The 14299-nt window shown below is 41.9% G+C and overlaps 1 protein-coding gene across 2 annotated transcripts in view; it reads left to right on the top strand.

The window, feature by feature from the left end:
• Positions 1-14299, top strand: part of NIPA2 (NIPA magnesium transporter 2) — a 21074-nt gene extending 6775 nt beyond the window's left edge. The window contains exons 1-6 of one of the 2 annotated variants that reach the window (XM_035558157.2): positions 2825-3102; positions 9548-9770; positions 11011-11067; positions 11503-11593; positions 12217-12377; positions 13311-14299. In XM_035558157.2, the coding sequence (XP_035414050.1) occupies positions 9632-9770; positions 11011-11067; positions 11503-11593; positions 12217-12377; positions 13311-13948 (1086 nt within the window). In that variant the 5' untranslated portion in view covers positions 2825-3102; positions 9548-9631 and the 3' untranslated portion in view covers positions 13949-14299. Of the gene's footprint in view, positions 1-2824; positions 3103-9547; positions 9771-11010; positions 11068-11502; positions 11594-12216; positions 12378-13310 lie in introns of those variants that run through there. The other variant, XM_035558159.2, reaches the window with a different exon arrangement.

The raw sequence follows: 14299 nt of genomic DNA, 5'->3' as shown, positions 1-14299 counted from the left end.
GTCTTTAAGGTCCCTTCCAACCCAAACTGTTCTATGATTCTGTGTCTTAAGGAAGCCTGGGTCACCAGTCTCATTTACTGTTACAAGAGCTTTCTCTGGAAGGAAAGGAAAATTGTGGAGCCCAACCATCTAATCCTTCATCTGAGATTCATAGCTCCTCAGGTACTGGCACATAAGCACAATTTTCAGGCATGCAGTTTTTCTTCAAATGGCAGGATTTCGATTAAGAGCTCTTTCAGTCTTTGCGCTGTGTTTTAGGGGATGCATCAGTATTATTACTGGTCAAATTTAAATGTTACTTTAAAACAAGCAAAGTAGCTCCTTTCCAATATAAAACATGGTGCGCATTGGAAAACATTGTCATGGATTCTTTACAAAATATGTGTTGAAAATGTTATTTTTAAAGGTATTGATGATCTTAATATGCTATACCAAGATAGGAAGACCAGAAAACTAGAGAACCTTTCTTTTCTACATGCAGCATCTCTGGTTTTCTTTTATTTTTTATTTTAATTTTGTAAGTAAACAAGGAGTATGTATTTTGGGAATGTGTTTTTTTTTTTTGGTGTTTTTTTTTTTCCCAATAAAATTCAACTCTGTTGTTCTCTTATTGTGTATCTCTGCAGTTAGAGCTTTTAAGGCATCATTGTGGTAAAAGCCAGTGTGCTGCCTATACCACTGTTACTACTGAAGTCTGTGACATAACCAATCCTGAGCATACATACAGCTCTTTTTTTTCTTTTTTAACCAAAAAGTGGGGAGAAAAAGTGCTGTTGATTTTTTTTTTTTTTTATGAGCTTTGTTTTGAGATCTTATGTGTAAAGCAGAGTCCCTTAAGTTGCATCTGGCAGTGCAACTGTTGTATGAATATACTTGCAGACATGGATTCTTTGTTCTGCTCAGCTGTCTTTGTTAAATGCAGCAGGGACATGGCCACGAGAGACCCTGCTCCAGCTGCCTGATTTCCTAATCAATTTTCTGGCATGTACAGACATCACTGAATTTAGCACCCTGGTGGGATGCTTTAAAACTCTGCCAGCTGGTGGTATTCTGCCAAGGGACTGTGTACCAGATAGCAGCTTTGGGTAGATAGCTTTTATCATGATCCTTTTACAGTATGTATGGAGTTGGAGATCATTGCACAAGAGTCAAGTATGCAACACAAAGCAGGATAACTGCTAACCTGTTAATGTTTCCCAAGGGTGGCAGTTTTGCTCTTTGTCCCTCTTAAACCTTGAGGAATATTTATATAGGCAGTAGATACTGAGACCTGAAAGTTCTGTCCGTAGTAAGTAGACTAGCAGACCTTTCCTGTGAAGTTCAATGAGCACAAAGCTGGATTGTGCTTAGTTTACCATTGTTCTTCTTTTGAGAGGTCTTTCCAGATACTCCGAAAACATGCCTGGTACATCTCTTGTAAATTATTCAGAGATGCTTTGATTATTTTCTGTTAGTGAACACAACCCCTGGCTGTGAAATAAGGATTTAATGATTTGTGATGAATTGAGAGCACTTAAAAATGTTGTATTTTGTGTGAACAGGTAACAGTATGTTGATCAGAACAAGCAGTTGGAAAAGCAGGAGGAAGAGGTTAATCAGCTGTTGACCTTTTTCAAAGACTTCACAGTTTGTATCTTGAAAAACACAGAACAGCTAGCCTCCTACTGTGTATTACTTAGCTAACATCTGTTTATTGCTTAGTGTATGTGTATTATATATATGTACACATACATAAAAACTACTTGACATGTGCAATGTTGATGTCATGGCTACTAGACTAGTTTCAAATTGGAGAACAGAATGTTGCCTTAGGGAATAAAATAAGCCTAAAACTGATCGATTCACTTGAGTGGCCTGGAAACTGCAAGGATTTACTGTGACGGAGTGAGGGGCAATTTTGATTCAGTTGATGAGTAAGACTACAACCTGTAACATGAAGAAGAATAGTTTTGTTATGGGGATCCTGTGAGGAAAGGCCAAGATTGCTTCTCTGGTTTTGTTACTTCATTTTCACAAAACTTAAGAAGCAGCTTGTGCAGATTCTGGTAAAGTCAACACAAACCATGAGAAAGAAGAGTTAAAAATAGAATCTGTTGTCACTAGGGGATGTGATAAAACAGGTTAGCCCTATTTGAAAAGGTGAAGTTGCATCTCCTGTGTGGAGCTACCACATTTTTGGATTGTCTAGAGTAATGTTCAGTTTTGGGAAGTGTATTTAGATAAGTTTTGAAGGAACTGAAGGACGCTGTGAGCCTGGAGCTTGCCCCTCCTTAGAACTGTTCCAGTCTTCACTACAGGGTGAGAAATGCTCGCCTAGATACATGCATCAGTTGTATGACATTAAAGTGTATTTGGTTGTAGAGCGTGCACTATGAGAGTGCGATCTGAATTAAAAGGATTAATAAACAGTACAATTTACCAAACTCTGTAAAATGTGTTTTTTTTTCATTATTGTGTAGGGTTTGTAAGACTTTATTTTCTGTAAGAGTATAAAACAGGGGTAACGTATTTGTAGGAGGAGTGCTTGGGGTAAGAAACTGTAATGAACATCGCATGGCTGCGTTGCAATGCATCCGGGAGTATATAATTTTCAGATGAAGCTGACCCTAGTAAAAAGCAAAACCGGGTTAAAAACACTCGTTTCAATAGGAATTTCTGCCCAGGCCCGAGGCGAGGCAGTTGCCGCCATCCCCCTCAGCCGTGAGGGTGATGGGCACCGAGGGCGGGGCCGTTAACGGCCGCCGGCGGTGACGTCAGAGGGAGGGCCGCTCCCCGCCCGCCCTGGGGGAAGGGCGGGCTCACGGGGGGTCACGTGACGAGCGGCGGGGCCCAGAGCGAGGCGGCCGCGCCCCTTCCGGCGGGCGCTGCCGGGACTAGCGGGGAGGGGGCCGCCGGGCGCGGGGACGCCGCCCGCCATCACCTCCCGCCTCGCCTCGCCTCGCCGCCGTTCCCCGCTCCCCTCCCCTCATGGCGGAGCAGCGCGCGGCCGCCGGCTCCTCCCTCCGCCCGCTCCGGCCTCCCCTTCCTCCTCCTCTTCGTCCGCGAGTGCGGCGGCGGCCGCGGGGCCCCTCCCGGCGGGGGTGTGAGGGGCGGCGGCAGCAGGTAACGGGGGGGGGGGAGGGGCGGTGGGTCGAGGGGGGGCGGGGCCTCATGGGGTGGTGGGCGTGTGGGTGGGGCTTGTGGTAGGCCACGCCCCCTCCTCCCAGGCCCCGCCCCCACGTGCAGGGGGCGCCTCGGGGGAGCGGCGCCGGGTTCGGGCCCGGGGCCCCCGGAGCTGAGGGGACGCGGAGCCTCCCCCGGAGCCGGCTGGGGCAGCGCTGAGGTGTGCCGCGGGGCCGGGCCGGGCGGTCCTCGGGTGGGTCACGGTGAGGGGAGCTGGGGCCTCCGGGTCGGCTGCTGAACTGCCCGGCTGCGCTTTGGTTTGGGGCGTAATGCAGCGTTTTGGCTTGCTCTGTAGGTCAGGACGGTGCCTTGTGTTTGTTTTCCGTGCTGCGAAGATGGAGGCTGGGTCGGACTTCATGGTCCTTGGTTGTTTTAAGACCTTTTTCAATCTACCTGTTAGTTTTCTCCATTTTGCTGCAATATCTCTAATGCTATATGTAATTCAACCCGATAAGTCATCCTGCATCTTTCTGAACGCTTTGGTATGCCTCATTTTACATATATATAATTATACATACATAAAATATACATATATTTATTTATATGTGCTATATTTTTTTCCTGAAAAGGTAACAGGTTCATTGGTAGGAAACTATTACGTGAGTTCTCATGCGCATTGTGCTTAGACTTCAGCGTCACGCTGGTTCTGCTTTCATTACAGCTGTTAAATCTTCTCAAGGTAAAATCGTAACAAATAGAAAGCAGGTTACGTGCTCCTTGGTCACACCAAAGGAAAAGGTGTGTCTGAAGTCTAGATCTGGCTTGGACTTACTAATTTTTTTTTTTATATTTGAAACTGCCCATCTTAAATGCTAGAAGTGAGACTTCAGTGAACTCCTGCTGGTTACTCGTCCTACAGAGAATGGGGGCAGTGCAATAGGTACAGCCAGGGTGAGGCAAGTCATATCATTGACTCCTAATTTTAAGTCTATTTTGATGGACTTCTGGGAAACGCAGTCAAGGCAGACAGTATTGGCTACAAAGCACCCTTTGTAGTTACATTTAGTTAACGAATAGCACGCTGTTTTAGTGAAGATACTTTTTTCATTTTATGTTAAAATCTTTTAATTGAAGATCATTCTTTTTATAGAAGAGAATAAGTGCAAATACCAAATACAAAGAGTAAGATGTGCAGAAAGTTTAAGTGTGGAACTTTTCTCGTTTTCTCCCAGTACCTTAAAATGGAATGCTCATTGGTTTTCCTTTATTAATAGAAATCTGGTATAAAGGAGTAAGTCTCCGTGCTGTTTAAAATCTTAAAAAATGGGCAACTTTGAACCTGTTAACATGTCTTTTGCTTGGACTACCTGTGCTGGTGCCTCTAATGTTATGCTACATACATACGCATATATGACATCTCTGTAAACATGAAAGACTACGATACAACATACTACCTGGTCTGTGTGATATGTAAACAATATGCATCAGATTGTATGCTCGTTTAACTTCATTGACAAAGCTGGAAAACTTTATTGGGGTTAGACTTGCCATGCAAGTCCTAAATAACTCCTGTAGCATCTTTGGGTTCTGGATGTGTACGTACATCTTGGCCTTTTAAAGATGTATGTGGCTAACATTTCAACCAGCAGCTGTTTTGTCTTAATGGGATGTTATGCTTGTCCTTCCTGTGTTCTCTCGACCTGTGTTTGAGGGAGATGTTCATGAGTGGACATAACATGACTGAGAAAAGACTTGAATTAAAGAGTTAGCTGTATTTTGTGGACTTAAGTAATCTTGCTTAGAATATCTGTTTTCGTACTTCTTTCCACCGTAGGAGTTCTGTATATGAACATCCTATTAAGAACTTAATATACCAAAGCCAGTAATTAAAATTTCCTAACACTTTTTTGTAATAAAGGTGCTTTAGCACATAACTTACTGAACTGAAAGGACTAGGATAGTATTTCAGCTCAAATTTAGCATGTTGCTTTCAAAGGAATATCTTAGATTGCAAGTTAATTTCTTTGATTAGCTAAATGAAAAGCAAAGGGATGGAATAACTGAGGCTTCAGATCAGACATACGTAGGGGAGATTAAATTTAAAAATCACACTACTCTGTTATTCAAGTTTTTTAAAACAGCGATTCTGCCTTTTTAAAGCATAGGTGAGACAATGTACGCTCTTGTGTGTCATGCATGAAAATGAGATGAGCGTGAAACTATGGACGTAATTTTTTTAGCTGAATTCTTAAAATGCCAGTTAATACTCTTTTGAACTTATATTTTAGGAACATAAAATTTGAAATATTTAAAAAGCAAATGCCACTGGATTTTGGAACAAAATTGGTACGTGTAAAGAGCCTTTGAAAGGCTCATTGTTGAACATTTATGTTGTTAGGGAGTGTTTCTGTTTCCTGTGGATTTATGCCTCTGGAAAGGAAGAAGGAAACACGTAATAGTCAATGTGTGTTTGTTACAAGCTTTTGGTGATTGAACCCACTTCTCTTCCTTGGAAAGTTTCACAGAGAGGAGGGCACTAAGTAGGTGCGCTGTTTCGATGCTAGAAACACAAAACTTCTCATGGAGCTCTTCTAAATAAGTGAAATTGAAAATAAAACACCACAGAACAGTTCGGAAGACTCTGGGTGGCTGGAGCTGGCGTAACCATTGCCGATGTCTTGTCAAAACAGACCTTTGTTTTAAAATCCTTCCGTGTGAGTCATATCTGAATCTTGTGCCGGTTGGTATTGGTGATCTGCCCAAACGACAGAGAGTAATTAATGGCATCGGGCAGGGAAGGGCTGGCAGTGACACCGGCCCATTCACTGTTAAAAGTACCAGCTGTTAGAGAGTAAACCCTGAGTTCTTGCAATCAGGTATTTTATCTTACATTTAGATCGTCTACTGGTGGCCAAGTAGGCAAAGTTTCAGAAATCCACCATGTTCACTTTTGCTGACAGTAATTACTGCTTTCATACAATGTACAACTATTAGAGGTGGTAATTAATTGTCTTTGGCTGGTAACTCCCGCATAGCTTGAGCGTATCCGCTTTTAAATGGAAAATAGTATTTCGTCTCACAGTGTTACTGTTAGTGTTTCTGAACATTTAGAGAATTGATTTGTTACAGTAAATATTTAACATCTTCTGGGCTCTGTGTGCGCAGGCATGCTACTTTGGGGAGCAAAGGGGAATAAAAGTATTTGTGTGTTTTAGACTAGAGACTCTGTGTCTTGTCAGCAGCTTTATTTTCCATTTATGATACTCCCCAGTTACATCTTAAATTAAGCAAATGGACTTTGTGGTTAATCTGGACTTACTTAAGTCCCACCAGTTTTTTGGAAAGCCTTTTCTCCTTGCCCACTAAGCCTCAAACTTGGTCGGCTCCTTGTGCTGTCTGTCATTGTGCTGCTGTGCTCTGAGAGCTAGGGCTCATGATGTTAGACGATCCAGAGGCAGATCCTAAATAGGTGTTTTTTTGGGACATTTTAAATACTGTCGCATGTAGGTAAGAAAGTCTCGTCCCCTCATTAGGGCTCTGAAAGAGCAGCAAACTCGTATTCCTCCATGACACTGCTGGTCATGTATGGATGAAATAGTCTCGGTGTTAAAATCAGCTGTGAACTCAACTAAAGACCCTTGGCAGAAGTGTACCAAGTACAAGTGAAAACACTGCCAGCTTCGCTTACCTCCTGCATTTCCTGGCTTCTCTCCTTTTTGTGAGTTAGTGGTGGCCCGGGCTGCTGGAATAGGACAGTTTCAATGCGTCCCAAAGCTGAAGCTTTAAAGGAGTACTTATTCCAGAAAATGCTCCTTTCACTTCATTTCGTTCTGTTTGTATTTCCAAAGGTAATAGATAGCTTTTCTAGACGATGTTTATGAATAGGTCTTCTTCTACTGAGACTCGGGCTTAGAATTCAACTACAGCCTGCCCGAAACGTGAGCTCTCCTGTGCCTGCTATTGCTTTGACTCTGTCATGTGGGCTCTACACCTGTGAGTTAACTCTGCCCTGTTACACAGCGAACCCCATCTCTTCAGGGGCGAGCTGGGCTCACCACGACTGCGCACATCCCTATAAGCTGCAAAGGGAAGCATGGCCGCCCTGTCTGAGCAGAGATCGGGCTGGCCACATCTATGAGGACAGCTCAGCTTAGAAAGAACAGCTAGCACTAACCTATGTGAAGAAGTAGTCAAGATTAGAATCATTTAGGAGGCTAACAGAGCAGTTGGTGGGGAATCAAAATGCTTTTAATGTATTTAGGACTTGCGGGAAAGTAGGATTAATAGTTTTGGCACGTAGCATCCTTAGGGCATTTTTTAAGTCTAAATTCAGAAAACTACCACGAGTTTTTCTCAATTGTCCGCAATCATATTTTTCTACTCCAACGAAAAACAGCATGTGCTTCTTCCCTGGTCTCTGAGACGCAGTGGGTGGCAGGATGGGACTGAGTAATGCTCTTCACCTCCATCAGAAAAGTTTTTGTGTAGATAACACTGCAAGCTGGAAGAAAAAAAAAAAAAGTGGTTTTGGCAGTTTGAGTCCAGTTTTAGTAACAAGCTCCCCTAGTAAAAGTGCTCTGGTTAGTGACACAGCTAGAGCAGCGTCTGTTGGAAGCACTTTGGTAGAGAGGAAGGCTCTGCAGGAGAGGTGCCGTCCTGCCGGCTGATGCTGCACCAGCACCACGCGGCGCATCAGCTGCAGCTGAAGAGCTTGATGACCGGCTGCGTGCCTTGGGACTGCCAGAAGGGCTGGTAGAACGGTCACAAATATCTCCAGGTGCCTCTTCCTTGCATTAAAAATGCCTTTGTTCTCCAGGGGACTGGAAGCCTGGCTTTGAATTAAAAGCCAGAGAAGTACTCGATGCAGTTAGGTGACTTGTTCCGCTCTGTCTCACGCTAGTCATTTGTCCCCTGGGGTTTTGTTTCGTGGCTGTCTTTGCATCATGCAAGAATCCACTTAAGTTGTTTGTTGTTGTTGTTGTTTTTTTAAAGTCATTAGAAGCTGAAAACAGACCTTCACAGTTTTATTTATTTATTTATTTACAAAATAAGGTACTAAAACTCATGTAAGGATAATCAAAGAGGGCTTGAGAGTTTTGAACAACAGATCTTACGGCATTTTGAATTAGTGACATGTTGAGCTCTTATTAAATGGGACTGCTTTCCTTCACTTTTTTGCAGCCTAACGGGATGCAGATAAGAGGATCTGTGTTCGGGGTTAATGTGAACCTACCTGTGGCTCTCTGCTGGGCTTCCCTAGTGGTGCAGTGCATTAATCCAAGTCGGCAGCAGGAACGTAGGGAGAAAGGCAGCGTTGGAAGAAAAGTTTGTGAAGAAGCAAGCACAGGAATTGGAGCTGTGAGCTTGAGTGGCAGGCTGCAATATGCCTTTATGGAGTGCTAGGCTTGCAGTGGTATGTCCATCTCTGCCAGAGCCTGGGTGCTTGGTGCTGCAGCGTGTTGATGCTGGCGGTGTGCTCCTCCTCCTGGAGCTGCTGTCCTGCCTCCTGTTCTTTGCCCCCTTTTCCTTCGAAATCAAAAGCTTGTTGATACAACTTGCATCACGCACCGTGCTTCTAAATAGCTGGAAAATGGTTGCTTAGGGAAATAAACGCTCTTGTGAGCACATCGGTGGTAGGTGCTCCCAGGAAACAAAATTGTCTTATCTATAGGTGTTTTCTTCCTTTAGACTAGTTCTCTATACAGTCATAATTATGTTACCTTAAAATCAAAGCCTAAAGACCGTTTCCATTTGCCTTAGTACTACAGAGAGGTTAATCACCTTGAGAGTACTTTAGGATTTGTTGTTTGTTTGTTTTTTTTTTTTGGTTTCAAAATGATTTATGGAGATGCTTGAAATTTGAAACCTTACATGTTATATGGAATCCAAGATATCCCCATTACGTCTTTTCTCCTGTTATGTGTTGCACTGAAATAAAGGTCCGTGTTTAGCTAGAGGTTGGGTATGTAAAATCTTGATTTCTAGTCTGAAAGTTAGCATCTCCTGCTAAGCTGTACTCGGAGGTCTTGCATGACTAAATCTGGAGCCTGGGAAGTTGGGTGAAAGCTTTTCAACAGTAAACTCATACTTGTTACTGTAGGTGAGCTGGAAAAATACTTCATACACGTGTGGGAAACTCTTTGTACAGTGCATCAACAAGTAGCTGCCTTTTCTTGTTCCAGATTCCCTCTTTGTTAGAGGATCAGTGCATGTGCATTCGTTCAAGTTTGCTCGTGTTAGACAAGTTACGGTATGATTAAACAGTTCTGCTCTTTCACTTTTCTATGGAGTTTCTGTGGAAGAGATGCTGTGGCTGTTCTCAAACTCTCTTACAAACTGATTTTGATGCAAGTAATTATTTGAGCAGTATCATCAGTTAGGTGGTGTGCTTTTTCTGCACATTATGGATTTCTACCAATTTAATTGATGTGTTTGTTTTGCTCAGGTTTCGGTGTTGCATCATCTTGTGCTGAGTAACAGAAGTTGTGCTGTTCGTTGATCAATGTGACAGCCACTCGTAGTTTACGAGATGAGCCAAACCCGTGGGAAATATGACTTCTGCATTGGTCTGGCGTTGGCTATGAGCTCCAGCATCTTCATTGGAGGAAGCTTCATCCTGAAAAAGAAGGGGCTGCTCCGATTAGCTAGGAAAGGCTCCATGAGAGCAGGTAAATGCGTTTCAGAAACTTGACTTCTAAGTTTTACCGCTCCAAAGAAGATCACTAAACTTAAGATTTTGTTCTGACTCAGATATAGGAAACCTAAAACATGTATCTGGTGTTTTGTTTTTTTCCCTCCGGTGTCACATACGTCTCACTCAGTGTGTGATGCATACTATGCAGTTTGCATATAGTGCCCTGTGAGGACGCTTACTGAACTATCCTTTGCGTCTCAGCATCACATGTGGTGATGCACTGTGCTGTAGTCTGTTATTTGGAGCTGCTGAAAGTGGTTTTTAAGCCAGGAAGATTGTGAACAGTGTTCAGTTCTAATTATGGATTAATATATTACCTGTGCACTAAAAGCCAATTTAGTGGACTGTTGTTTGTATTTCCAGCTTTATTTTGTTGAACTGCATTTAATAAAATTAAATAGCTCTCAGTATAGCTGTTACTATTTTGGGAACTGATTTTTTTCATCCTTTTGCCAATGTACTTGATTGGAACAGTAAAATGCTGACTTGCACTAACTAGATTTTTTTTTCTTACAGCTGACTGTGTTTGGTAAATGAGGTTCATATTTGAAGTATCTAGTAGCAAAGAATTCTGTCTAGGACAGGGAGGAGCCCAACTTAAATGTTTTCAAGTTCTTAAAAGCCACTTGCCCCAGCTTTGTATTTCCTGCAAAGGAAATGAGAGATTGTTATGCTAGGTCAGAGCTTGAGAACAGAGTGCAATGAGTGTGTGAATGAATGATCTAAGGATGCTGCAACCAGAAGATTGAATCTGAGTAGTTTTAATTCAGCACTTGTCATCTCTGCTTGTAAAAGATGGTTGATCTTGAGTGAGATACATGATTCATGCGTTCTGGGTTGGAATGGGGAAGTGTGACTGCACTTCACACATTTGTATGTGTAATCAACTACCTAAGCCACGCATGTCTCTTAAGAGACATGTAATTTGGCTTTTCATGTCATTGCAGTGAGTTGAAAGAACTGTTTTTTAGTGTAAAGCCAGAATGACAATCCGTGCCATTTTTAACAGGAAGGAAATCAAATAATTAGTTTTCAAAGGGGGCTGCAGGAGGCATCTGCGCATCAGAGCTTGAAGATACTTTGTCTTTATAGCTAACAGTTACCAGAAGGCAGCCCATGTTTTTATGGGCGTGGGCTACGAAAACTATTTTGGCAGTGTTACTGTTTGTTGAGGTATGGTTTTCATGGAGTAACATGCATTCTTTCAATTTCAGGACAAGGCGGTCATGCGTACCTTAAGGAGTGGCTGTGGTGGGCTGGACTTCTTTCAAGTAAGTAAATTTTGAGATGGTGTCTGTCTTCTGAACTTTTCATTGCTTAAACTCTGGACTTACTGACTGTAATCATGAAACTGGCTTAATTTACATAGTACCCTGTAACATGTTTGCTTTGTAGCCTGGTATTGCAGAGGTCTCCATGCAAAAGTTCATGACTCAAGTTAGCAGGTTGGGGAGCCAGAATGTAGACGCTCCAAAATACATCTTCTAATTTGGCTGAATCAATTTTAGTACCTGTTGTAGTCCTCCAGTCTGCTCTACAAAATAGTAACGAAGTTTTTTGTTCTGTTAGCTGAGCACCAGAATTAGACTTTTCCTTTGTTCTGTACTGAATGTTCGTGTCTGAAAGAACACTTGCACTGATTCACAGGTTTGTTGCATAAGACACCCTAACTTGTTTTTTTTATTATTATTATTACTACTCTGCAGTGGGAGCTGGCGAAGTAGCTAACTTTGCTGCCTACGCTTTTGCACCAGCTACATTAGTGACTCCTCTAGGAGCTCTCAGTGTTCTTGTAAGGTAAGAAACACCAACAGAAAGCAGTGGGATTTCAGAGAGAGAAGTTAAATATTTATTTAGAAATAAGTCGCTGAGATATACAGTAATAAATGTGGTTTGTTCTTAACTATGAATGAAGGGTGGGTACAAACGTCGGGAGTAACTCTTAAGTTTCTCCAAATGTAAAATGACTGTTCTAAAATGATTCTAGAAATCTGCACCTCAGTCTGCAAAAAGCTATCACCTTCTCCATTTGAAAAATATGCTGTATGCAACAGAGTAGTATTTTTATTCCCAACTGAAGATATTTATCTTTTAAAAATGATTTTTACATGTGCCTAGATACAGAGTTTTTGGGAGGCAGCATAAAAATGGGTTCTGAAGGAGCTGCAAAATACTGACAGGTAGTTCTGCTGGTAGCAAGTATCTTGGTAGAAAATGAACTACATCGCTATTACGGTAATTTTCCCAATTATGCTGTTACTTAAAAGTGACTTATGGACATTAATAGTGTTCCTGCTCACCAAAAGCTGCGTGTTGTATATGTGAGGGACCTGTACAGTCAAAGCAACCTGTACGTCGATGAGCAAATTAATGCAATATTACTAACTCCATGTTTGCTGGTGTGTATTTTTTCTTCTTAGTGCCATTCTGTCATCCTTCTTTTTAAATGAAAAACTTAATCTCCATGGAAAAATAGGGTGTTTGCTAAGTATACTTGGATCAACTGTGATGGTCATTCATGCTCCACAAGAGGAGGAAGTAGAAACTTTAAATGAAATGTCCAACAAACTAGGTGATCCAGGTAAGACAAACACTGGCTTGATCTCCGAGTAGCTAATGCAGAAAGATGTGTGTGCTTGCTCTTCTCTAAGCAGCCCATCGTTCCTTTGTTATAGTTTTATTACCGCTTTTTTCAAATTCCAGGAAGACAGCCTGTCTGCTTCATTCTGTCAAAATGAAGTAGGGATTTGAGTTCTGTGATGGACTTCCATAGGGTGCTTTGCATGATGCCAGTGAACTTCTTTGGCCTTGAACAAAGCGTTTTGATATGAACCACTGAGATGACAGTTTAAAGAAATGCAGCAGCACAGCTGGATAAATCAACTTCTATAAATTTTAACTCAAGTGTGTCGGTCTCTGTAAGCCCAATTTTGATCTGTCCTTAAATGAAGAAGTAGGTTTGGTGGTAGATGTCTGTTCAGAAGTGTAATCCTTGAGGCTACCTTATATGCTTACATGGAAGACGAGGCACTCACAAATACACTTCTGCAAAATGCTATACTTGCAAAGCCAATTCCCATTTTAAACATGAGGAAGTGTCCAGCACAGAGACTAAAAAGATGATCTTAAGGAATGAGCTGATTATTGGAAATCTGCTGATGAACATAGCAGCCTGCCAAAACATACTTCCTTAAGAGCATTCAGCCACAAGCCTGGATCCAGTATTTCTGTGCCTCCGTGAGGCTGTGCGTAAGGCAATATAGCAATCTAATCCTGTAGTCATCATGCTGATAGAACAGTAAAGGTAATATAATATGCCTAACTTTCATTATTTTAGCAAGGTCACTCTAAAAGTGTTTAACTTTGCTATTGAAGGAGTAGTGAGAAGCAGCCTGATCTTTTCTGTGTAAGCTGAGCCAATCACCTTGTTAATGTTTATTCTTGGTACCTCTAAGATGCTTTTGATCGTATACGTCAATAACAAGCCTTTTTTTTTTTTTTCCCCCAAACACAGGTTTTGTGGTCTTTGCAACACTTGTTGTCATTGTGTCTTTAATTCTAATATTTGTGGTGGGACCTCGCCATGGACAGACCAACATTCTCGTGTACATAACAATTTGCTCTGTGATTGGAGCGTTATCAGTTTCCTGTGTGAAAGGTTTGGGCATCACTATCAAGGAACTTTTTGCAGGAAAACCAGTGCTGAAGCATCCCTTATCTTGGATTCTGCTGCTAAGCCTTATTGTCTGTGTGAGCACGCAGATCAACTATCTGAACAGGGCTCTGGATATATTCAACACTTCGATAGTGACTCCGATCTATTATGTAATCTTTACAACATCCGTTTTAACTTGTTCCGCCATCCTTTTCAAGGAATGGCAGCACATGGCGGCTGATGATATTATTGGCACCTTCAGCGGCTTCCTCACTATTATTGTGGGGATCTTTTTATTGCATGCCTTCAAAGATGTTAATTTCACCCTGGCAAATTTGCCCGTCTCCTTGCGGAAAGATGAGAGAGCAGCAAATGGTTCTTTGCTGAGCACGTACGACTGCTTTAATCATGACGAAGAAAGTTCTACCTGTGTAGGTGAAATGCAATCCACTGAGAGTCTCTCAGCCAGGAGAAATGGAAGTCTGTCAGCCTTCTGAAAATATCTACGTGTTAAATAAGAAAGGAACAATTCTGTAACTCTGGATTCTTTTTTTTTCTGCTGTGAAATGTCTGAGCTTGTCTGGAACCTCATGTTCTTCTTAACGGTACGTGTAGACAATCTGTATTTTTTAAGTTTGATTAGTTTGGATCAAAATCACTGAAGGGGGTTTATTTTGCCTTATTTTTACTTTTAAAAAAAAAAATACTAAAATGACCTCAGACCACAGTTGGGTTTGTTGCTTAAGTTATGTGTAAATACTTTCATTTCACTCTTCTGTTTTCAGATGTATTGCACTAATGACAGTTTTATCAAAAATAAATTGCTTTATTTCTGCATTGGTGGTAAA

The sequence above is a fragment of the Cygnus atratus genome, chromosome 1 (genome assembly GCF_013377495.2).
Source record: "Cygnus atratus isolate AKBS03 ecotype Queensland, Australia chromosome 1, CAtr_DNAZoo_HiC_assembly, whole genome shotgun sequence".
Taxonomy (NCBI): Eukaryota; Metazoa; Chordata; class Aves; order Anseriformes; family Anatidae; genus Cygnus; species Cygnus atratus.
This window is presented reverse-complemented; position numbering and strand designations above follow the sequence as displayed.